The following is a 25,247-nucleotide window of genomic DNA, read 5'->3' on the forward strand; positions in this document are numbered from 1 at the left end:
TGTGAGGCAGCTGCCTGCAGCATTCAGTACAGTACCAAGTTGTACGATCTGTAGCCTAGGAACAACAGGCCATCCCATGTGGCCTAAGTGTGTAGCAGGTTATACCATCTAGGTTAGCAGAAGTACGCTCTATCGTGTTCACACGACAAAATCACCTAATGACCCATTTCTCAGAACATATCTCTGTCATTAAGCACCACATAACTGTACAGAGACACACACAAAAAAAGTCCTTAGGTTAGCTCCTTGAGTCCCTGTAATTTGTCCTGTCTACCTGACCAGATTGCAAGCCTGAGAGGGCACAGATTTTTCCTAGTATACAGGCATATTCTTCGTAAATAGTAATAGACTTGTCTCCTCTGTTCTCATTTTTTACATCTAATTTCTTTTCTCTAGTCTATTTTTTCTTTTCATAAGTGTCTTGCCATCTCTCCCATGAATTCTTGTATCTGCTTTGTGCTCTCTTTTCTCTTTCAGAGATGTGGTGTTTCTTTTCTTTAAACATATGGCTAAAGGTTTACATTTGTCATCTGGTCTGTGTCAACTGTTTTTCCAGTGAATATTCTTTGTTGGTAGGTTTACTGTACTTTTCCACAGGTTTTTCTTAGAGTTTCTTTGGGTTGATATTGTACACTTTAAAAAAAATTTCCATCATTGAATGAGTTGAATTTTCTGGACTAGCCGTTTAAAGAAGTTTCCTTGGAGAGGGAAGAGGAGGCAGAGTAGCTTCCAGGTGTCACAATCCAAATGGACTCCCATTGCTACCGCAGAGGTAGACCATTTCCTGCAAATCTGGCCTGTCCGTGTAATGCTTTGCGTAGTTTTCCTGCCTCTGTAGCTTCCAATCTACTGCTTTTCAAAGTTGAAGTGCAGGAGGATTTTTATTGCCAGTCGGGCCCCCAGATTTCTTCACTCACTGTTGCAAACAAGCCATGCAGCTTCTTCACTAGAGGGTGGACCTCTTCCTTTTAGAAAATGTGTTTTTGTGAAATCCTTCTGTAACCCACCACTTTCAGGATTTCTCGGTACCCTTTTAACTTCCTTCTGCATGACTCAGATTAATCTCAGCTAGCTTTAGTGGTCATTACACATATGTTAGAGACTGTAGATTATCTGTGTTCTATTTCACTGAAGATGGAGTTTCAGGTTTTTTTTTTTTTTAATTCTAGTTACTGCTTTTGGATGCTTTCAGAAGAGGGGGAAAATCTGGGGTACAAAGCCATATTCATTAGGCTATCTCAACAATTTTTCCTCAAAATGAGAGCCCTGCACTGAAAGGAATACTTCTTGCATAGTCAAAGTTTTAGAATTGGGAGTAGATTGTAACTCTGTATGAAACATGCATGCTTATGAATGAGCAGTGTGAGTGTGGCATAATTATGATTGGCCATTTCCTTCTGGTTTTCTAAACTTTCTATTTCTGTCATGACTCCTTCTCTCTCCCAAAATACACACACACGCACACATAGATTCACGTGTGTGTGTGTGTATGTACAGAAAAGGATACATATATAAATAACAAATTCTGTATATAAACAGCTTAAATAAATGAGAACTAAAAATCACCCTTGGATTTGGCAATGAGGAAATCATCTGTGTGACCTTGACTAAATTGAGTTTGTGGGCAGAAACCAGAATTTTGAAACGAATAAATTGAAAAGTGAGCAGGAGATCATAAATTAAGGACTGGAGACCACTTTTGCAAGACTCTCAGCTCTTAGGAGGAAAGGAAACATTTATGGAATCTGATAGAAAGTGAGTGCTGAGAAACTCTATATTTAGATCCCCATAAGTTGCTTGTTTAGAAAGTGGTGTCACAAGCTTGCAAAGTCCTGTCCTTCAAGGTGGGGGTGGAGAGCAAGGAGGAAGGAAAGAATTTGTGTCAGAGCACAGTCGGACGGCCCTGACTCTGGAGTCAGAGAGCCTGGGTTTGATCCCTCGTGACTCTTGTTGGCTTGTGACTTTGCATGACTTAGTCTCTCTGATCCTAAACGATGCCCTAATCTTTCTCTTGAGCTCCAATCCCTGTCTACTAATTTCCCCTGGATGTCCCAAAGGTATCTCCAAGTCATTATGTATAAAACATAACTTAATATTTTGTCCAATCCCCAAGTTTCTCTCCCCTGACGAATTATATTTTCATTCTTTGGACTAAAATCACCATCTACCTAGAAATTTAAGTCAGGATGCCCATGTTCATCTCAAATGCCTTCATTTCTTTCATATGCAACATCTAATTATGACCAGTTCATATCAATCCTACCTCTTAATTTTACCTGTAGTAATTATGCCCTCTTTTCCAACTTTGCTGCTACCGTACTGGAGTAGGTTATAATCATCTAGACTATTGCTATCATTTCCTAATTGTTGTTTCAGCCTCCGCTCTTGCTCACACACCATCCTTGAAACATCTTCCCTCCACACCACCACCAAAGTGAATTTAATAAAATGCAATGCTGATCATGCCATTCTGCAGGTTAAAAGCTTACATTGTTAGGATAAAACCTACATTTCTTATCAGGGTATTAAATTTTCTCAAAAATCTGGTCCTACATGTGTCCCTCTGCAGCCTCAAACTGCATTGTTCCTCCTCCCTCAGTCTATTGCAGAAGGAAAAAAAATAAAGGAAAGTACTACCCCCTCTATTCCAAAGAGCAGGAAACATTTCTACTAAAAGGAGAGCCTCCCATGTTTAGAAAAAGATTTTAACAGGTCTTTTGAATATGCAGAGGCAGTGGCACTAAGCTTGGTGAGGAATAAAAAGGTTAAGACAAAGGCGGCTAGTGCAGAAGTCCCCAGCCAGGTGCAAACTTGAAGATGCGTATGGCCGAGGCAGGGTGAACAATGGGGTAGGGGAGAGTGATGGCAGAGGCAGTCAGGAGGAAGCCGTAAGGGGAGGATTTTGCAGATCATTGGGAGGATTTTGGCTTTTACTCTAAGAGAAATGAAAATCATAGAAATGTTTTGAACAGTGATATGATCTGTCTATATTAATACTTTAGAAGGGTCTGACTAATGTTGAGAACAGACTGTGTGGATTGTCCACAGTTTCCCATTAAGGAAACTCTGCAATAATCCATACAAGGCCAGACGGTGGCTTAAGCTGTGGATGGCTAGGGTGGGTGGGGTGGGGGGACAGTGAATGGCCATAAAGTTGGTGAGAAGTGGTCAAATTCTGGATACATTTCAAGGTAGACCCATGATATATTGTTGGACTGCATGTGGCATATGTGAGAAGAAAAGGAGTCAAATATTACTTCCAGGTTTTTGGCCTGAGTAACTGGTAGAACAAAGCTGACTTTGAGCTGGAAAGGAGAATACTATGAAGAGTTCCAGTTGGAAAGAAAATCGAAAGTTCTGTTTTGTGCACATTAAGGTTGAGCTAGCCATTGCACAGATATTCAGCTGAGACACCTGGCATGTTGTTGAATGTACAAGCCTAGAATATAAGGGAGATGTCAGATGGAAGATACATGTTTGGGAATTGTCATAAAGATGGCATTTAAAGCCCGAGACCACCAAGGAAGGGGATGTAGATGAAGCAATGAGGAGAACCCAGGCTAAGCCCTTGCACACTGTAACGTTAAGAAGTTGAGGAGAGCAAGAAACAACACAGGAGATTGAGAAGCAGCATCCAGTGGCTGTAGAAAGAAAACCGGGAGTACTCAGTCTCAGAAGCCGAGTGAAGAAAGCAATTGATTGAGTGTTCTAATGTGTCAAATGCCGCCAGTAGGACATGTAAATTTAGGGACAACAATAGAACATTAGATTTAGCACTGTGGAAGTTATTGGTGACAGGACAAGAGGAGTTTCAGTGAATTGTGAAGGTGACATCTGTTTGGATTGGGTTTAAGAGATAATGGGAGAAAAAAATTGGAAACAGGAAGTACACACAATTCCTCCAAGGAGTTTTGCTGTTATGGGTGGGGGAGAGGAATGAGTGGATACATGGGAGTCAAGAGAGTGTATTTTTTAAAATAGAAGAAATTCCGGTATGTTTGCATGATGCAAAAGATACACAGAGGGGAAACTGTGATGAAGGAGAGGAAAAAGACTTATCCCTGCAGTGTCCTGACAGGGGTGAGGGTCTGTGCATATGGAGGGGTTAGGGTTCACAGGAGCTGACCAACATCACCTCCATAATACAGGATCAGAGGTGGGCCCATGGACTCAGATGCAGGTAGGTGGGTAGACTTCAGAGTGGGAGTTCTGGAATGCTCTAGGTTCTAAGTGAAAAGATCAGCAAACTCAATAGCTGGGAGTAAGGATGGTGGAAAGAAGCACTGAAAGTTTAGAGAAAACATAAAATAGTCATCCAGGACACTGGAAATATGACCAGACAAGGGAAATACACTGGATAGCTGAGCAGCATCTGAGATTGGTGGTCCAAAATTTTAAAGTGAAACTGGCAAATTTCCATGTGTTTCTAGACACATTCAGCTGTGTGAATCTGAGCATTAAGGATGTGGTGCATAATGGATGTGTTGTACTGTGCAACTCAATGAGCCAAGAAGTTAGGAGTTGGGGTATTGTCCGTTTAGGGTATGCATCAGCGTTAGGAGGTACACCCCTAAATTAGTGCAGTGTAAAGTTAACTCGGCATTAACTGAACCAACTGTTAGCAACATGGTGAAGACTGAACAACTGTCATTTAAAGAAAAGTAAATTTGAGTCATAATTACAAAACCTGTTTCTGAGACAACATTTTTCAGGTTAAATTAGGTATAACAAGCAATTATGAGTTTGTTTCCTGAATTAAGTTAATGTGACGATAGTTTAATAGATAATGGAATTTTGCAACATTTGCTCTCTGAAATTTTCTTTAAGCTCTGACAATGTGTGTAAATTGTTATTGTTTATAATGTAAACATTTATATTTCATTATTCATATTGAAGTTTAGTATGTTGTCTATGAATCTACATCATTTATTTAAAAGGTGGCATCATTATTCTAAATAACAGTATAAATAACAATAATGCGCATAGCTCCCATGTGGCTCTCCTGTACAGGACACGCAGACGTAGACTCATATAAACCTGATAGCAGCATGGAATGGGGAGAGGAGGAGGTTAATATCATTACCATTTTCAGAAAAGGTAATTGAGCATCAGAGAAGTTAAATAACTTCTCTAAGTGTACACACTTCTAGAAGATCCAGAATACAAAATCAATCTGCCTGAACCCAAATTGGGCTGCATTCTTAAAACTGAATGTCAGTTATCTGCTGGACCCACAACACTCCAGCAGCTAGAACCAAGGTTCTCAACCCTTATGGTATGTTAGATCAAGCTGGATTGATTCCACCCAGGACCTGTCTCCAGGGACAGTGCTTCACCATCTGTAGTTTTGAAAGTGCCACAAGTGATCCTAACGTAACTTAAGATCCTAATGTGATCCCCGGTGACTGGGAACCACTGAGCTCTATATTCCAGGAGTTTCCGGGAGAGAGTCTGTGCACAGCACAAGTAACAGACCTCATCTGACCTCATCCACCAGGCTGAGAGAAACCTTTTAGAGACAGCCTTAAAACTTACACTATAAATTGCCTTAAAATAAAACACTATAAATAAGCTTTCCCTTGCAGCCTCCAGTCCCTGCAGGTGACCCTATTTGGCCCTCCTACCTGAAGAGTAGACCCAGCCCTACCCTGGGTCTGGTATCAATCCTGTCCTTGGTCATATGGAATTTAAAGAGTTATAATTTTCTCAGTCATATGACTCAACATCAAGATGTTAATAACAGTAGCCACTTTTCAAGAGTTTAGGTGTGTCAGGAGTGGTGCTAAGTGCTTTACATGTGCTAACTCATTTGATCCTCACACAGGCCCTATGAGGCCAATGCTCTCAAACTACTCATTTCATGGATGAAGAAACTGAATCTTAGAGAAGTTAGATGATACATCGCAGGTCACTCTACTAACCAGCAAAGTCTGGATTTTCACCTGGTTATGCCTGACCGTGTGGTCCAGGTCGCTGATCATTCTCCTACTCAACACTTCCCCAAGCATGTCCCAGAGCTTCCTCAACTCAACATGAAAACTCTTCGTTCTCACCACTGATCTTCTCCCTTCAGTGCCCTCTCCCAGCTCACGTCACCTCCTCTCATCTATCACTCAACTCAGAAGCCTCTACTTCACCCCTCCGTCCCCTCACTCATGGAAACTAGTCAGTCCCTGTGTCCTTTTGAAGTTACCCTCAATGGCTACCAGATCTCTCTTCTTTCAAGACTCTTTTTTGGTTCACTCCAAGATTATTTTAGTAATCCCTGTAAACAGTCTTTCTATCCCAATCTTATCCTTTTTAAATCCAACCTCCACTTCACTGGTTCTCAGTTGATCAGTTGATAACACAAATTTGATATCACATCAAAGCTTAAGATCATTCAATGATACAAGGAGCCCTGCATGATAAAAGCACTCATTCCTTAGCAAAGTGATCTTCACAAAGTAGCTCCAACTTACTTGTTCAAAGGCATCTGTTACCACTCCCTGGCGTCTTGTCCTTACCCCATAAACACTATGTTCTTCTTCAAAGGTCATAAACTGGGAGCACATAAGCAGAATCAGATCCAAGGACATACTACACTGTGTTGCTTCACCCAGTACTCTCTGTGTGTTCATATGTGTGTGTGTAACTATTGCCATTTAAAGAATTGGGAGAGCTTATGTAAAAATGCAGACTTCTTACTTCTTTGGAACATTATTTCACCAGTTTCCCACAATCCACACCATCCCATTTTGTGGCCCCAACCCAACTCGCTTCACACCTTTAAGTGACCTGCCTAACCCAGATGGCATTTGAGTTTGGGATCTCTACTCTGGGCCATTAGAGGACCTCTAAGTGTACCATGTTTCCTCATGCCTTTGTAAATATTTTAATGTTGTTTGTTTTGATTAGAGTGCCCTTCTTCACCTGGTAAAATCCTTTCTTTTTAAGGTCCAGATAAAAGGGTCACCATTTCTGCAAAGTCATTCCAATAAAAATCACTCATAAAGTTTTATTTATACTTGTAATATAGCTTTTTCCAAATTATTAAAGGCAGTGTATGTATGTCTTCTCTTGATTAGGTTGGGAAAATCTTAGAAGTAGGTTCTGTTTCGTTCAGGTTCTGTTTCGTTGCACCCTCTTCCACATTGCTTACCATCATGCCTCACCCTCTGTATATGTTCCACAAACATTTTATAAAGTAAATTCTATTGCAGTAAGAAGCTCTTTTTGCTCTCCATTAAAGCCTTTGCATGACGAATTTTAATAACTGAACAAATAAACTTGTTTACTAAACAAGTAAATGACTTATTAGCTTATGTGAAAATGATTTTAAGTGTTGTTTCTCAAAAAATACTAGCAAACAGAATTCAACAACACACTAAAAAGATTATATTATACATCATGACCAAGTGGGATTTATCCCTGGCATGTTATGCTGGTTTAACATATGCAAATCAATCAATATGATGATACATCACATTAACAGAATGAAAGATACCAAATGATCATCTCAACTGATGCAGCAAAAGCATTTGACAAAGTTGAACATCCTTTCTTGATAAAAACTCTTAACAGTTTTAGAGAGAAAATTCTTCAACATAATAAAGGCCATTTAAGAAAAACCTGTGGGTAACATCATAATCACTAAGGAACAACTGAAAGCCTTTCCCCTAAGATGCAGTATGAGGTAGGGATGCCTACCCTCACCACTCCTATTCAGCATAGAACTGAAAGTACCAGCAAAAACAATCATACAAGAAAAAGAAATAAAAGGCATTCAAATCAGAAAGGAAGAAGTTTGATTATCTCTATTTGCAGATGACATGATCCTATAGGTAGAAAACCCCAAAGATTCCACATAAAAACTGTTAGACCTAATAAATGAATTCACTAGAGTTGCAGAATTCAAAATCAACATACAAAATTGAGGAGCATTTCTATACATAATAACAACCTAGCTGAAAAAGAAATCAAGAAAACAATCCTATTTACAATAGCATCAAAAAAAAAAAAACCAACTAGGGAATAAATTTAACCAAGGAAATGAAAGATTTCTGCACTAAAAACTATAAAACATTCCTGAAAGAAATTGAAGAAGACACAAATAAATGGAAAGGCATCCCATGATCCCATGTTCATGGATCAGAAGGATTAATATTGTTAAAATTTTCATAATACACAAAGCACTATACAGATTAAATTCAATCACTATTAAAATTCCAATGGCATTCTTCACACAAATAGAAAAAACAACCCTAAAATTTGTATGGAACCACACACACAAAAAAACCCTAAATAGCCAAAGCAATACTGAGAAAAGAAACACAAAGTTAGAGGCATGAAACTTCCTAATTTAAAATTATATTACAAAGCTATAGTGATCAAAACAGTATGTTACTGGCATAAAAACAGAAACTTAGAGCAATGGAACAGAATAGAGAGCCCAGAAATAAGTTCAAACATATACAGCCAACTAATTTTTGGCAAGGGTACCAAGAGGACACAATGGGGAAAGGATAGTCTCTTCAATAAATGGTGCTGGGAAAACTGAATTTCCACCTTCAAAAGAATAAAATTGGACAATTGTACCATACACAAAAATCAACTCAAAATGGTTAAAAGACCTAAATGTAAGAACTAAAGCCATAAAACTCCTAGAAGAGATCATACGGGGAAATATCCTAGACATTAGCCTTGACAATGATTTTTTTGGATATCCCACCAAAAGGTCAGGCTACAAAAGCAAAAACAAATAAATAGGGCTACATCAAACTAAAAAAATTCTGCATAGCAAAGGAAACAATGAACAAAATGAGAAGACAATCTATGTACTGGGAAAAAATATTTGCAAGTCACATATCCAGTAGAGGTTAATATCCAAAATTTATGGGTGGGGTGGGAGTATTGTTTGAGCTCAGGAGTTAAAGACCAGCCTGAGCACGAGTGAGATCCTGTCTCTACTAAAAATAGAAAAATTAGCCAGGCATCCTGGCAAGCGCCTACAGTCCCAGCTACTCTGGAGGCTGAGGCAAGAGGATTGCTTAAGCCCAGGAGTTTGAATTTGCAGTGAGCTACAGTGACGACGCTGCACTCCACCCAGGGCAACAGAGCAAAACTCTGTCTGAAAAAAAAAAAAACTTATAAATAAAACTCTTACAAGTCAATAGCAGAAAAAAAAATAACCCAATTAAAAATAGAGGAAGGACTTAAGCAGACTTTTCTCTAAAAAATGCATAAAAATGGCCAATAGGTATGTGAAAATGTGTTCAACATCACTAATCATCAGGGAAATGCAAATTAAAACCACTATGAGATACTGCCTCATACCTATTAGGATAGCTACAATCAAAATGCCTAGAGATTTGCATATGTTGAACCATCCCTGCATCTCTGGGATGAAGCTCACTTGGTTGTGATGGATTATTTTCTTGATAAGCACCTGGATTCGGTTTGCCAGGATTTTGTTGAGAATTTTTGCATCTATATTCATAAGGGATATTAGTCTGTAGTTTTCTTTATTTGTTGCATCCTTTCTGGTTTTGGTATCAGGTTTATGTTGGCCTCATAAAATGTGTTGGGGAGGAATCCATCCTTCTCGATGTTGCAGAATAATTTCTACAGGATAGGCAGCAATCCCATTACTGGGCATCTTCCCAAAAGAACAAAAGTCACTCTATAAAAAAGACACCTGCACTCGAATGTTCATAGCAGCATAATTCACAAATTGCAAAGATGTGGAAACAACTCAAGTGCCCATCAATAAATGAGTGGATTAATAAAATGTGGCATATGTATACCAACCATGGAGTACTATTCGGCTATGAGAAATAATGGTGATATAGCACCTCTTGTATTCTCCTGGATAGAGCTGGAACCCAATCCACTAAGTGAAGTAGCCCAAGGATGGAAAAATAAGCACCACATAGCAAAGCAAAGCAAACAATGTATTCACCAGCAAATTGGTTCCACTGATCAACACCTAAGTGCACATATAGAAATAACATTTATCAGGCAGGTGGGAGGGGGGAGGAAGGGATGGGTATATGCACACCTAATGGGTGCAGTGCGCACCGTCTGGGGGATGGACATGCTTGAAGCTCTGACTTGGGGGGAGGGGGGTAAGGGCAACATACATAACCTAAACATCCGTACCCCCATAATATACTGAAATAAAAAACAAAACAACAACAATAAAAAAACGCCTAGAGATAACAAATGTTGGTGAGGGTGTGGAGAAAAGGGAACTCTAGTGCACTGTTGATGGAAATTAAAGTGGTGCAGTCATAATAAAAACAGTATGGAGGTTCCTAAAGAAATTAAAAATTGAACTGCCCTATGACTCAGCAATCCCTCTTCTGAATATATACCTAAAGGAGATGAAATCACCACCCAATAAAGATAACGGCACTCCCGTGTTCATTGCATTTTTCACAATAGCCAAGATATGGAAACAACCTAAGTGTCTGTCCATGGACAAATAGATAAAGAAAATGTGGGAGATGTACTGGAATATTATTTAGCCTTAAAAAAGAATGTGATCCTGCCATTTGCCACAACATGGATAGACCTGGAGGACATTACGTCAAGTGAAATAAGCCAGACACAGAAAGAACAATATTCCATGATCTCACTTATATGTGGAATCTTAAAAAAAAAAAAAGAGGTCTAATATACAGATAGAGAATAAAACAGTGGTTCCCAGGGATAGGGTCGGGGGAGGAAATGGGGAGCTGTAGTTCCCAGGATACAAAGTAGCAAATATGTAGGATGAATGGGTCTAGAGATCTAATGAACAGTACCAGCACTATAGTTAATAAAATTGTATTAGGGATTTTTGTTAAGTAGATTTTATTAGTAGCTCCTCTTGTCAAAAAATGGTAACCAAGATGATAGATATGTTAATTTGCTTCATTATAGTAACCTTTTACTATCTATATGTATCCCATAACATCATATTGTAAACTTCAAATATACACAATAAAATTTTTTTTAAAAATTATTGTTTCATATGAGCTTTGAGCAATTGTAGGTTTCTAAAGTCTCTTTAGAATGATTATATAGCTGGCTATCAGAGCTAGCGGTACATAACTTCTTTTTTTTTTTCTTTTTTTTTTTGAGACAGAGTCTCACTGTGTTGCCTGGGCTAGAGTGTTGTGGCGTTAGCCTAGCTCACAGCAACCTCAAACTCCTGGGCTCCAGGGATCCTCCTGCCTCAGCCTCCCGAGTAGCTGGGACTACAGGCATGAGCCACCTTGCTCGGCTAATTTTTTCTATATATCTTTAGTTGTCCAGCTAATTTTTCTTTCTATTTTTAGTAGGGGGGGGGGTCTTGCTCTTGCTCAGGCTGGTCTTGAACTCCTGAGCTCAAACGATCCGCCCACCTCGGCCTCCCAGAGTGCTAGGATTACAGGTGTGAGCCACCGCACCTGGCGCATAACTTCTAAGTATAACATGCAGAGCAGTATATAAATCCATCACCCTCCTCTTTCTAGTATTGTTCATAAGATCAAATAATAACGAATCTTTTCAAAACACCTTCACACTTACGACACATTCCTCAGGTGATAATTACCTCATTAATCACATCTTCATCTTCACATACAATTTCAAATCTCATGGTTTCACAGGAAACTCCCATTGTAAACCACTTCATACCTTACTGTTTCTTTATCTTTGAGATTTTATTTTCATTTCTTTTATACCACATATTAAAGTAGAAAAATAAGGGACTCCTAAAAATTTGGATTTAGATTGAGAAAGCAAAGATAACATTTTTGTAGTAATCGAAGATGCATGGCAGCTACCATACAGACCTTGCCTTAGAGAAGGAATGCCCAAAGTGTACATGACGAGGAAAAGGATTTTACACTCGCCTTTGTAGAAGCATGAATGAAGCACTTCAGTTGCCATGGAGGCTAAATCTCAGAAAGAATGACCAGATCCTTTTAGCAGCTTCTTCTGTTTTGTCTGCCAAGACCATCTGCTGACAGCCGCAAACCCCAGGCTGCTGACTGCAATGCCTGTCGGGAAAGACTATTAACATTTTGCTGTCTCCACGTCTTCTCCTCTATCAGGATTGAACCTGGAGCAGGTGTGAGCAGGGAAGCAGAAAAACCCCTTTGAAAGTTGTAAATTAGCCTGCTCCTGGGCTAAGCATATGGGCCCCATTCATTCCCAAGCTCTTCCACGGGGGATGAAGAGAATCTGCTAAGAACCATCAGGTCTGCAGTGGAGCTACATTCCAGGAAGGAATGCTAGAAATTTCAGACTCAGATTTAAATCTTTGTTTGTGATAGTTTTCTTCCCTTGTGATCCAATTCCCTCTTAATTAATCAAGAGGGGTTTTGTCTGTGCATTATTGGCCCTCAATTAACATTATCAGATGCTGCTGAACTCTGAAAACACATCTGAGAGATTTCTACATAGAGTATTAAATCATTTCCCAAATTTTTTTAATCCTAGGAGGTAAATACCCCAGATAATGAAAAACCGACATCAGTTTTTTTTTCCCAAATAAAGGTCTCACTACTAGAAGGAATTAACTTTCATACCTTTTTTTCCTAATGCTCTCAGACAGAGGTTTTCAATCAGTGTGGTTAACTACATGTCAAGATTGGAGGAAAGGTTACAGTTTTAAAGTCAACAGAAATGTTGGATGAAAAAATATTTTATTTGTCTTTAAGAAATTATTCGTTGCTGAGCCTTGGGCATTTTTATTTGGTTTAACACACTGCATAGATGGTTGTTTTTCTGTCCACATGACCTATCTTTCCAGTCCTTTAAAAATATTATATTTCGGTCTTTGTTTTGAGAGTTGAAAAAGTGTCTTTGTCTACATGAACCTGAGGTCTGCTAAGAAAGGTTGTGTTATTAAAAACAAAGAAGGGGCAGGCGTGGGCTTCTGATAGTATTCATTTATTTTGCCTTTAAATGGCCTTTTAAACAAAATATTTGAAAAGATTTATTCTAATGATAATTTCTAAAATTCAATGTGTATGCAAGTCTTTTCATTTATTTTTTTAATGATTGGGCCAAAATTTTGACTATCATCTTTTATATTAATATGACTTGTCTGTGCAATAATTCAAACCTGGGGCTGGAAAACAATGAGCCTCTAAGTATCTGGACCTTGGTCTCCCCTTATCAGGGCTTCAGTTTTCTCATCTGGAAAATAAAGGTTGGCTGAGATGATCTTCTAAGGTCTATGTCTAATGAAGTTGAAGGCAAAAGAAAAAGGCAACCTAGGATCTTGGATAACTAGAATGAAAGGAGGCACAGGCTTCGAATCAGAGAGATCTGGGTTTGAATCTCAGATATTATTAGCTGTAAGGAGTTAGATTTTATTTTACTCAGCTATAAAATGGAACTAATTATGAACTGTATTGAGGGCTGTTGAGGTTCAAATGGCAACAAGCCTATAATGTTCCTGGCAGTCTGTACACATATTGTATCGTATGCTCCTATAAACGGTAGGACCACAGTAAGGTCAAAAAGAACATAAGGCTGAGCATATGACCCAATCTAGTAATTTCCATTCTGGCACTTGGAGAAGAAGGGGAGTGAGCATATCACTGTCCTTTACCAACAGAGACGTCCCTCTGCTGTGATGAAACTGGAGCTGTCAGGATTTAAAAAAAGAACACCATCAGGGCAAAGGCACCACATCTTGGCAAGAAATGCTTTGCATAGTTTCCACCGTCACCAAGCTCTTCCTCCCCCCTGACACCCTGCTTCTATTTAAATCCCCAGGCGCTCCACTGGACCACACTCACTTCAGCCAGCACCCGGCCACCAGCGGACAAGAGACGGGTAGCATGGCTCCAGGAGAGAAGGGAAGGGAGGAGAGCCCAGCCAAGAGCGCCCTCCGGAAGGTACGCACAGCCACTCTGGTCATCAACCTGGCCCGCGGCTGGCAGCAGTGGGCGAATGAGAACAGCATCAGGCAGGCCCAGGAGCCTACAGGCTGGCTGCCTGGAGGGACCCAGGAGTCACCCCAAGCTCCTAAACCAGTCACATGCCCCACTCCCCGCCAGCCATCTCAGAGTGCCGCAAAGGCTTCATCCCCAAAGCCGGAGGGACATGGAGATGGACAGAGCTCAGATGAAGCCGCTGAGGTTTCTCATATCAAAAGGAAAGAGGTGACCAAAACAGTGGTCAGCAAGGCTTATGAGCGGGGAGGGGACATAAGCCACCTCAGCCACAGGTACGAGGACGGTGACACGCCTGACTCTGGGCAGCCAGAGCATGACATCGACAGAATCCTCCACAGCCATGGCTCCCCAGCACGGAGAAGAAAATGTGGCAACCTGGTATCTGAGCTGACCAAGGGCTGGGAGGTGATGGAACAGGAGGAGCCCACGTGGCGGAGCGACAGCATCGACACAGAGGACAGCGGCTATGGAGGAGAGGCTGAGGAGAGGCCCGAGCAGGATGGCGTGCAGGTGGCTGCTGCCAGGATCAAACGCCCCTTGCACTCCCCGTAAGTGAATGTGGCCTCCCCCTCCTGTACCAGGATCGCTACTGAGCCCCGGCCAAGTCTGGGGATCCAGAGAGCAGGGGGAGTCTGACCCGTTAGAGTGAGAATCTCAAAGATTGGGCAGGAAGCATGCACAGCAGGAAGGCATGTCCCTGGGCTGAAAGGTCAGTGCCAACCTCAGACACGGACCTTTAGGTCAGGGCCTGCACTATTCTGTCTCTCCTTTTGGTTTTGAACTAAACTCCTAAGCTTTAGCCTTGACAAAGATGAAGCCATCAGAGATGGATGTCTGTTGTGGGTTAATTCTACAATGAGCAATAAATTGGCTTATTTTTCTGGAGAGAAAAAGGCTTTCTGGTAGACTGACTGGGGAAACCTTTACCCTGTCCCAAAAATCTATATTATTATCTGCTTAAATAATGCCCATGAAACATGAATCTCTATGACTCTGTAAACGGGTGGAAGGCTGCTAAATTGAGAGTAGGGTCTGAAGTTAGATAGACTCAAGTTCAAATCCCAGCTCAGCCCCTAACTAGTTCTTTTTCTAGGCTGATTTCCCCATTTGTAAAATGACAGAAACAGTAAGCTTTTCAGATAAATTCTGCTGGATTGGGAAAAGTAAATGAGATTAGGGCTGCCAAGCACCCAGCACGGTGGTTGACACATATGCTCAATACACAAAACCATTATTATTCATATAGATTGTACCGTTTAGCACCTTTTCAAACTTTCAAAAAAGTTTGTCCTATTTGTCAACAAAGACAGAAATAATGAAAATATCACAATCCTAAAACATTCAGATGTTAAATACACACACACATACACACACAGACTCAAACTGATGCATTTTAGATAAGAAACACTTACTACAAGGCAGTAACTTCACATAACGGAAAGTCGAGATATCTTACTTCACAACCTCAGGATATCAAAATATGGGAAAAGCCTCTGATGTCACAATGCTTATAAAACTGACTGCCTTTGGGGACCGTTAGATGTATAGGTATGTTTTTCAAGTCTTATGAAACAACAAGAAAGTAAAGAACAAACTGTTTAGTTTGACAAAGGGCTGTTTTACAGTTTGTGACTTTAAAGGTGTTTTGAAGGAATTAGAACTACATTGCAAGCTTTTAAGAAAAATGAAACAGCAAACTTGGGTAATTATAACAATCTGTCATGCATTTACCATGTACTATGGGTATTTTAAATGCTTTGTCTTTTCAGTCCTCACAATCCTATGAGGCAGGTATTAACTCATTTCAGGGATAAGAACTATGAAGTTTAGAAGGGAAGTTGACCCAGCAAGTTATAGACAAAGCTCAGACCTGCCCTATTCCAAATGCTATGTTTTGAAACCAGGTATGGTACTAACTCTCACGCCATGGCTTGAGGATGTGTTCAGAGGTCTGGATTTGTGCTCTACTTACATTAAGAGGAATTCATGATCAGAAGTAACTTTTACCAGAACATAAGAAACCATAGTCCAAATAATGGCCTTGTAGATTTGGGGGTATATGTTCTAGAATTGGAAAAATGGAATCCATCGGAGTAAAGACCTAGGGTGCTCAATGAAGATCTTCTTGTCAGCACATTTTAAATTGGCCACAGGTAGGGAGATGACAGCTGGAATCAATTCTGAATGCTTAGTAGAGCTGACTCTTCTTTGGCACTTGTCTAAGCACTTTTTGTATATTTATTCAATGAATCCGCACAGTATTCTCATGGAGTAGGTATAATCAGTATCCCTATTTGATGGATGGAAACATGAGATGAAGAAATAATAGGGAACGTGTATGAGACATTACAGCCCATGGGATTTGAACCCTGGCATTCTGGCTCTGGAGCCCACCCTCTGACTAAATTGTCTCACTCAAAAGTGGGGACTGGGATACAGGACCCTTCTCTGGGTTGCTGAAATCAGACAGGTACACTGGCACCTTCTTAGTGTGATGGAGTACATAAGCTTTGAATAAGAGACAATCAGATTTGAATCATGGTCACTTAGGCAATCCTGACTCTGTGTCATCTAAAAAATAGACATGCTGATTCATATTTCATGGAATTATTTTTATATAAACTATGAAAGCATGGATTCAGGGGAGCTCCTTAGGAAGTTGTAATGGAGTGGGCCAGGCCTGGTGATCCCAACTCTTACAAGTGCTAGGAGCTTGCCTCTCTAGATTTGGAGGGTAGTGGTGGTTTAATGTCTTTTTTCCTTCTTTGGTTCCTTTCCCTCAGTCTTGGAGTACACAGGGTCCTAGAATTTTGTATGTAGCAACGGCAGCTGTTAATGTCAGTAGTAATCCTGGCTGCACTCAGGAAACTTCGGCAGAAGCCCAGTGGGACTCTGCCTGGCGGGACACTCAAATACTGCTTGGGAAATGAAAGTGGCATTACTGAGCAAGCCAATATGCAAGGGCTTTTTGTTCACTTATTTTTAATTACAGGGACCATTCTCTCCCTGCATCTGCCAATAGGGAGACAATTATGCATCATGGATGTCTAAGTCTAAAGAAAGAGACTTTCTTGGTGATTAAGAAGTTCCATGGATAGTTGAAACAAACAAATCAAGTGTGGTAAAAAACAGATAAATTCTTTACCAATAGTGGTTTTGCTAACTAGGATGTTCCTATTTTAATGGTTTATAGTTCATGCCTTATTTTAAAAATATTGTGTCTTTTGATTGTGTGTGACTTGTTTGGTCCAGCACCTTTAGAAAAAGGAAATTAGATCCCTCTCTCCCATAAAGGTTTAAGGTTAAAGTACCAATCACTCACCCATCCTCTCCTTGAAGTCTATACAGTAAAAATACAGTTGAGCATGGGAGTGCCATTTTACAAATAAGGAAACTGACACGCAGAGATGTTAAGAAATGTATCCAAGTCACAGAACTAGTAAGCGATGAGTTGGGAAGGCTCATGCCAGAGCTTGTGTTCTTAACCACTATGCTAGACTGTCTCTCTTAGTAGAGAATAGACTCAAGGAATAAAATGGAGATCAAAGTGTCAGCTTAATTAATGGAGCCCCAGTAATTCCCAAAGTTCAGCATTTTGGTACAACTGTATTAAAGGACTTCACAAGAAATGGAAGCAATAGTACAGCCTCGTATTACCTACTCCCAATTCTAGAGGTGTGAACCCTTTCCATGGACTCTAAAGACAGTTACCAATCTGCAAGGAAAATCACAGGTCTGGCCCTCAAGCCTAGTTGATAACAGAACAGAGAACATAATGGTTGATCAGAGATATTCATACCGCTGCCTTTTGAATGTAGTCACCCTGCTTCTGATACATGTGACCCTATAGACGTCATACTCCCATTAATCAAATCAGCTAAACTTCCTGTGCAGAGGAGCAAGCCAACCAATGCACAGAGAAGCAAATTCTGCCAGAACTTTTCTGAGAAATTGGAAAGGGTAGCAGAAGCTCTTTTCTTTACTGACAGAGGAGAGTGCCTGGGCAATGAGGAGAAATCGTCCTTGCACAGGAAGATCTACAGGGGTGGCAATGAAAGCCGATCTCCACTTTCTTCATACAGATCCAAGACAGACCAGAAAAGCTCACCTCTAGGTGCCCGTGACATTTTGAAGCTAGTGATTCACTTCATGAAGGGCAACTACCAGAGAATGTTTTCAGTGTCAGTGAGCTTGCTAATATTTGAAATATACCTTTCAGAGCTTCTAATTCCTAGGGGTTTTTATTATATATTTAATAATTTACCCATATAATTATTACTCCAAAATGACAGAATCATAAAATTGGTTCCCATATCATACTGCTAAAGAGCCCCATTCACACAAGAAAGCAGCACTCAAATGCATGTCATTTTTAGAGCTGACAGGTAAGAAATAATTTTCAGGATTTATTTCAGTAAATGAAGCTAGACTTTCCAAGAGAGACTGTTCATAATGTTTAGTAGAATTGGTTACCTTGCACATAGCAGGACAGGGGATATATTTTTGATTGACTATAAGAAAATTTGTTTACTAATAATGAAACTGAGAAGGTGATGGATTCAATATTGCCATCCTAAGATATGGGTGAGATGTTAGTCTTTGAATATTCCTTTGTTTTCTTTTAATTTTTACTAGATTGTCTTTCTAAAGCTCAATCTAAACTATCATTCACATTTTTTACCTAAAAAATTAAAAGATAACAATCCAGTACTGATTCATATATCTTCTTGAATAATATTCAAGAGGATATTCAGAGTATGAGACTTGCTAATACTGATTTAAATCTGATACTTTGAGACTTTTTAAAAATTGGAAATATAAAAACAATACAGAACATTTATAAGATAGGGAAAATTAAATACTCATGAAGATAAATTTCCTCCTATTTTCTAATTCTTGATTGTAGGGCCAACTTCCTTTGTTTTCCTTCCTTCCAAAATTATTGAGAATTACTATTTGATAATATAACAAAGGGACATTAAGGTTTAGAAGGTGCTTCTTTTAGAAGATCTTCATAGATTTATTACCACACTAACCCCAACTCTTATCCCAAATGACACTGAGTTTCAACACTTAGGGAATCTAAGTTCCTAATTAAAAATTAGAAGGGAAAAAAAACTATATCAAAGAATCATAGACCCATATACAGTTTAAACAAACTACCTCAGGATGCTAATTTATTAACCTATATTTTGCTTTCTTTAAGTTACAAAATCAATATAATACAAATATGAAAGAGAATTTTGAAAAAAATGAAGAAAAATCAACTTTCACCTGGATAGCAACATAATTATTTTCAATTGTGTATATGCTATTAAATTTTTCAGCCTGGTGAATATACATTTCACAGAGTTGCAATTACATCAGAAACTCAAATTTGTATTACTTTGTTTTTATTTAGTGGTTATTCACTGTTTTTTTTTATTATTGAATATTCAACAAGTACCTAAACCAGTTCCTGGCACATAGTAGGTGTCATAAATGAATACTTTATTAAAGGACAGAGGAATGTCAAAGTGCCAGAAGCTCTTCAAAAGCATGGTGTATTATGATTTATACATAGGACAGAAGTACAGTTGGTGCTCAGGAGACAAAGACAAATGCGTTAATAAATTGAACCATTCACTTTCATCTGAGATATTTCAAGTCTGTTCTCTGGCAGGGTGACCCAGCCTCAAGTCTGGCATGAGATTTGGGTTCTACCTAGATGGCCTTGGGTTTGTTTTTGAAGACTATGCCTCTCATTGATCACCATGGCTCCAAAAGAAAAAGGTGTTTGTCCCCTTCGATAACAAGATGGAGCAGCCCATCCTGTGTGCAGCTCAAAAGGGACATTTGATGGAGAGGCAGGTGATGTTGAGGGCAAGGAGGGCTGAGAGAAATCCATTCTACTTCAATGTGGTATAGTAGCTGTTAGCACATTTTCACACATATACCATTTTATAAAGTTGCAATAATTGTGAATACAGTTTTTGTATGATGCTTTTCCCCAGTTAACTTTGTAATACACTTTTATACACATGTCTGCACAGAATAGTAGTGTTATACACAGCTGCGTATTCCCTGCTCCAATTCTACTGCACTGGAGAAACATGAAGCAAGTGTTAGGATTTTGGAAACTCAGCATTGACGTTAGTGAAAGTTCGCCATCTAGTGGACGTCATTTCTTTCTTGAACACAATGTTAACGCAAGTATGTATTCCTCCCTGTCCACATCCATTCGGCTCCTGCATTTGGATAACCAGATTTCAGGAAGTCAGTTGGGATAGTGAGAGATACCCAAATCTGATCCGTTCTTGGATTCTGAAGAGAAAATTGTGAGTGTTCGGATAGGTCAGGCATGCCCTTCACCTCAGTAATTTCAGCACTACTCGAACATCTCCAATCCCAGTGCAGAAAAGGCATGATATGAGGCCAGTTGGTGAAGATAAAGGGGAGCTTTATGAGGATGGGAGCACAAATCTTTTTTAGCCAGTCCCAGGGCTTGTATTTTACCCGTGAAGGCAGAGAGACCTAGGGGAAAAGCGTAGACTGGAAACAGAAATGGCAGGGAAGTCTTTTAAAGACAAATTTTTGCCATTTTAAAATTAGGCCTGCACCCTCATGACACTACTGGTCTTTACTTTCCAAAGCTGGGTTTTTGTTGTTGTTGTTTTTAGATTAAAAAATGCATTCCAAATTCCAAGGATACACATTTAAAATACCACTCATTCCTTTATTAATCACTGTACCTGCATGCTAAGCGGCATCCTTGCATAGTAGAAAGAGCAGTGACTTTGACTTTAGCCTCAGACAGTTTTGTGTTTTACTCCTGCCTGTGCCGCTGATTTAGGACAGTGTTTCATAGTAATTATATAGAGGCTCTGGAGCCAGCTTAACTTTGGTTCACATCCCACTTCCACCACTTAACAGTTTAGTGACTTTAAGAAGTTACTCAATCTCTCTGGCCTCAGTTTCCTCAACTGTGAAGTGGGAATAGTAGTACCTAGCTCATAGAATGGATATAGGGAATGTTACTGAAAAGTGTTTAGAAGATGGTGTTCAATAAATGTTACTACTGCTAGCTAGTGTTTTCTATCTGTACAATTTGATATTTTAAAGTTTGTGGTACACCATTGATACTAGTCTAGAGATGCTCTCATTAAAAATCCATATATGAAAATCTATACATGACAATATTATAATGTATGTGTGGTGGTAGAATCCTTATCTTTGGGAAATAACTGGTTTCAGAGGTCTATAAAAACTGGATTCCCAAGTATACTTATATAATTCCTGTTCTAAAATGTCACTAACATTCAATTTTAAGATACACACATTTGCATTAACTTTGTGTAAGGAAGCTTTTCTCTTAAAACAGAGTTTACTATCATTATAATGCTTAAAACATTATTGTTATTCATAGAGAAAATAATATAGAAAGACATACATCAAACTAAAATTAATGGTGGAACTATGCATTCGTTTTTTCTTTCATTTCTAATTTTTTTGTATTGTGTTTATATATCTTTCATAATCAAAGACATTATAAAGACATCATGGTGCATATGCATGGGAAATACAAAGGGAAAACAACACCTGGGTGTTAAAATATCAGTACTTTGATTCTTTCCCCTCTCTCTCTCCTTTAGGGCAAGCAGATTTACAGAGAAACTCAACTGCAAAGCCCAACAGAAATACAGCCAAGTGAACAACTTGAAAGGAAGATGGCAACAGTGGGCTGATGAACACATACAATCCCAGAAGCTCAATCCTTTCAGTGAAGAATTTGATTATGAGCTGGCCATGTCCACCCGCCTGCACAAAGGAGATGAAGGCTATGGCCGTCCCAAGGAAGGAACCAAAACTGCCGAAAGGGCCAAGAGAGCTGAGGAGCACATCTACAGGGAAATCATGGACATGTGCTTCATTATCCGCACGATGGCTCGCCACCGACGAGACGGCAAGATCCAGGTTACTTTTGGAGATCTCTTTGACAGATATGTTCGTATTTCAGATAAAGTGGTGGGCATTCTTATGCGTGCCAGGAAACACGGATTGGTAGACTTCAAAGGAGAGATGTTATGGCAAGGCCGAGATGACCACGTTGTGATTACTCTACTCCAGTGAAACTTGAACATCAAAAACCAAACTCAACCCACTATTGTCTTAATGCTAGATGCTAATGTATTAATATTTAAATTAAAATGCAAACTTTCTGTAACAAGTTAAAAAATATTAAACAATTTTTACATAAATGACTTTTTTTGGCACTCTTTTTATGAGGAAGTTTGAAGATTTTGAGAAAGCACACAAAACATTTCAGAAAGCACACAGAATATTATTAATATATAATAATAGTATTAATATTTAAAATTTCACTCATCTTTTAGGCAAAAATACTTGGCCATTCATTGCAGAAATTATTGTAGATTTTTAATTAAACATTACATCTAAGAAGAATGCTGACTTTAGATAAAGATTAGCAGAACATTATGATGTATCATTTTTTAGGGAAAAAATTCCATTAAGTTTGGTAAAACTAAACTTTAAATTTTCTAAGGTTGAATTCATACTATTTTTATTACAGTATCACTTACAAAACAGGTACATATATAAAAAGTTAAGTTTTCAATACGATGTTGAAATTGTTGAACTTCCTCTGTGGGCTCAGATTCTAACAGGTTTCCAGGAGTTAGCCTTCCTCCTTCTGGGTGATTTAAGCAAAAAATCACATACCAGTGGACAGCACTGGTCATCTTAGCACCAACAAAGAAGGCAATCATGCTCACCTTCACTTGGAAAGTAGAGCAGAGGTGAGAGATTCAGATTTATTTGCCTTCGTAGGACTTCTTGGAGAAGTTTGTCTTTTCATAACACGTCAGCATGTAATGAGTCATGCTGCTAACATCTGTGTCAATGCATAATGGAGAAAAACAACAAATTCTATGAAGTGCAATGTTCAGTGTAGAAGAACCTCACAGACTCATCAGTGAATTAAAAACAGATTTGAGACATTTTCTTCATACTCTAACACAGAAAACTTTATCAAATGTCTAAAAGTCATAAAACAGCCATGTTAGTCCTGCCAAAGTGAAAAAAGTACAGTTATATGACGGCAATAAGAAAATTATTTGACACCAATGTGTTAGTTGTCAATTTTTCACCTTCATAGAGCTAATATGCCTTATATAATCCTAAACACCTGAATAAAATGGAAGATTATAATTCTTACTGAATTCAATGAAAGTCATTAAAATGCATTGATATTATAGCACTTTGGTATTAAATACAAAAATTAATGTCAAAACATACTTCAAAATAATATGCATTCATAATTGTTAGATGTTAGGTTTAAAATAAAATACATATTAAACCTCTACAGGAATTATCTTTGTTTTCATGTATGATTCTCTTTAGAACTGAAGTTTCCAATACCTTCTTAAAGAAGAAAGTAAGTATATTTTTGTCTGCACACTATATTTAAAATCACAAATTGATGACCAATATTCTAAGTAGAATTTTGTATAAAAATGAAATGAAATCTACATCAAATTTTAAAGATAAATGGCACAAAAAGAGAAGATGTTTTCTGGTATTTTCTGTTCTTGTTTTTATAGCATTTTTAGGTAATATTCCACAATATACTTTCTTGTATTTGAAATACAACAAAATGATAGTTTACAACTTAGGTTACTGGTAGTGTCGGTATAATATTTAGACCAAGGCTTCAAAAGAGTTCCCTGGCATGTAACTCTGAAAGTAACAGTTTATGCAGGCACTGACATAGATTATACAAAGTTCAATTTGTATGAATTTGAAGATGGAGTAAAAGTCCTCTTCTCCGAGAGCTGGCATTAACTAATACTCCTCTGAACAAGGCCTGGCTGTAGACTCAGAAAGCTCGTTTCCTTAGATGAAGTGCCTGCTAGGCGACAGGCACACCCTTACCAGCATCTTGTGGGACAGGCATGATCATAAGAGCTGTCTTGCGATAGTAATAGCTCATGGTTTGCAGATTTTTTCTTACTTTATCGTGTATCATTCTTATGCTAGGTATTTTATTTATTTGTAAGAACCCTTTTCATATTTTTCATATTAATGTTTCCTGATTTGGGATCCAAAAATACTCTCTTTAACCAAATGATTATTATCATAAAAACCTTATGATAGGAAAATCCATAGGTGAAAAACTTTGGACATTTTGACAAAAAATAAATAAAAAATAATCCTGAATTCCCAATTGTAGCGTACAATAAATCTCCCTATCTTTAGGATTTGCCTTTTCCAGACTTTCAATCAGGTGTTCAAAGGGTTTCTGTGCTCTTGGTATGTACTTTTTCACCCCTTCTGTCTGAACCACCACCCAAACAGGATGCCTTTCAGCTTTCAAACTTCAAGTTTATGACTTCCTGATTCCCCAGTTCACCCTATCACTCTGCCCACTTACACCATGAGGAGGGAATTCTGAGCTTGGGGTTTTGTCTTCCTACACCATGTTGCAACGCGAGGCTGCATTTATGCTCTTAGTTTGCCTTCTGCTTTTTCCTTACCCTTCCCAAACTCTATTTCCTTCTTTTTCTAATTACTACCAACGGGTATAATGTAAGAATACAGTTCTGTCTCTAACACGATGCAGAAATAATTCCGTGTAAACTAGAATTTCATGTCAACAGGAACTCGTACTCTGGGGAGGATTATTGTGCTTTCTCCAATAAGTCACTCTGCTCAGGGATTATAAGAGAAGCAGGAGACCATGTGGCTCATACTTAATGCAGATGCCTCCTCAGGATTCCTAGAATATTCTAACTTCATTCCCAGTACCCAGGACATTTTTAGTATAAGTAAGCACAGACTTAATATCTGTTAAACTATTTAATTTGTAAATGTACTGAATGACCCTATCCACTTATCCTAGATGTTTTGAGAGTACTGTGCTCCACCACCTATCATCCCCACAAGGATTATCAAATTATATTGTGTGTCCAGATTTTGGGGGTACACGGTATCAACACATTTATATTGCATGCACTTTTTGAACAATAAATCCCACTTCTAAAATTTCTCTTGAAGATAGAACTCAAGCAATACGAAAATACATATGCATAATGTACTCTGCTTTGTTTTTAACTGTAAAATACTACAAATAACCTAACACAAACAGGAAAATTGTCAGATAAAGTATGGTATACAATGGCTGCAGCTAAAAAAAGAAAAGAACAATTTTTAAGAACTGAAATGCAGTTATTTTCAGCATGTATATGTGTGTATAGGCATATACACACTGGATTTTATACACACATATACATACTGTATTATATATATGTAGATATTTATATACATAATCTA

At 38.7% G+C, this 25,247-nt stretch overlaps 1 protein-coding gene across 1 annotated transcript; it reads left to right on the forward strand.

Annotated features, from left to right (window-relative positions):
• Positions 1 to 13,757: 13,757 nt before the first annotated feature.
• Positions 13,758 to 22,156, forward strand: ABRA (actin binding Rho activating protein). Its single transcript, XM_012645315.1, has 2 exons — positions 13,758 to 14,467; positions 21,551 to 22,156. The coding sequence occupies exons 1-2, from the start codon at positions 13,803 to 13,805 to the stop codon at positions 22,026 to 22,028; spliced, it is 1,143 nt and encodes a 380-aa protein (XP_012500769.1). The 5' UTR covers positions 13,758 to 13,802; the 3' UTR covers positions 22,029 to 22,156.
• The last annotated feature ends 3,091 nt before the right edge of the window (positions 22,157 to 25,247 follow it).

This window comes from Propithecus coquereli, unplaced genomic scaffold (genome assembly GCF_000956105.1).
Source record: "Propithecus coquereli isolate 6110/MARCELLA unplaced genomic scaffold, Pcoq_1.0 Scaffold23, whole genome shotgun sequence".
In the NCBI taxonomy this organism is placed as follows: domain Eukaryota; kingdom Metazoa; phylum Chordata; class Mammalia; order Primates; family Indriidae; genus Propithecus; species Propithecus coquereli.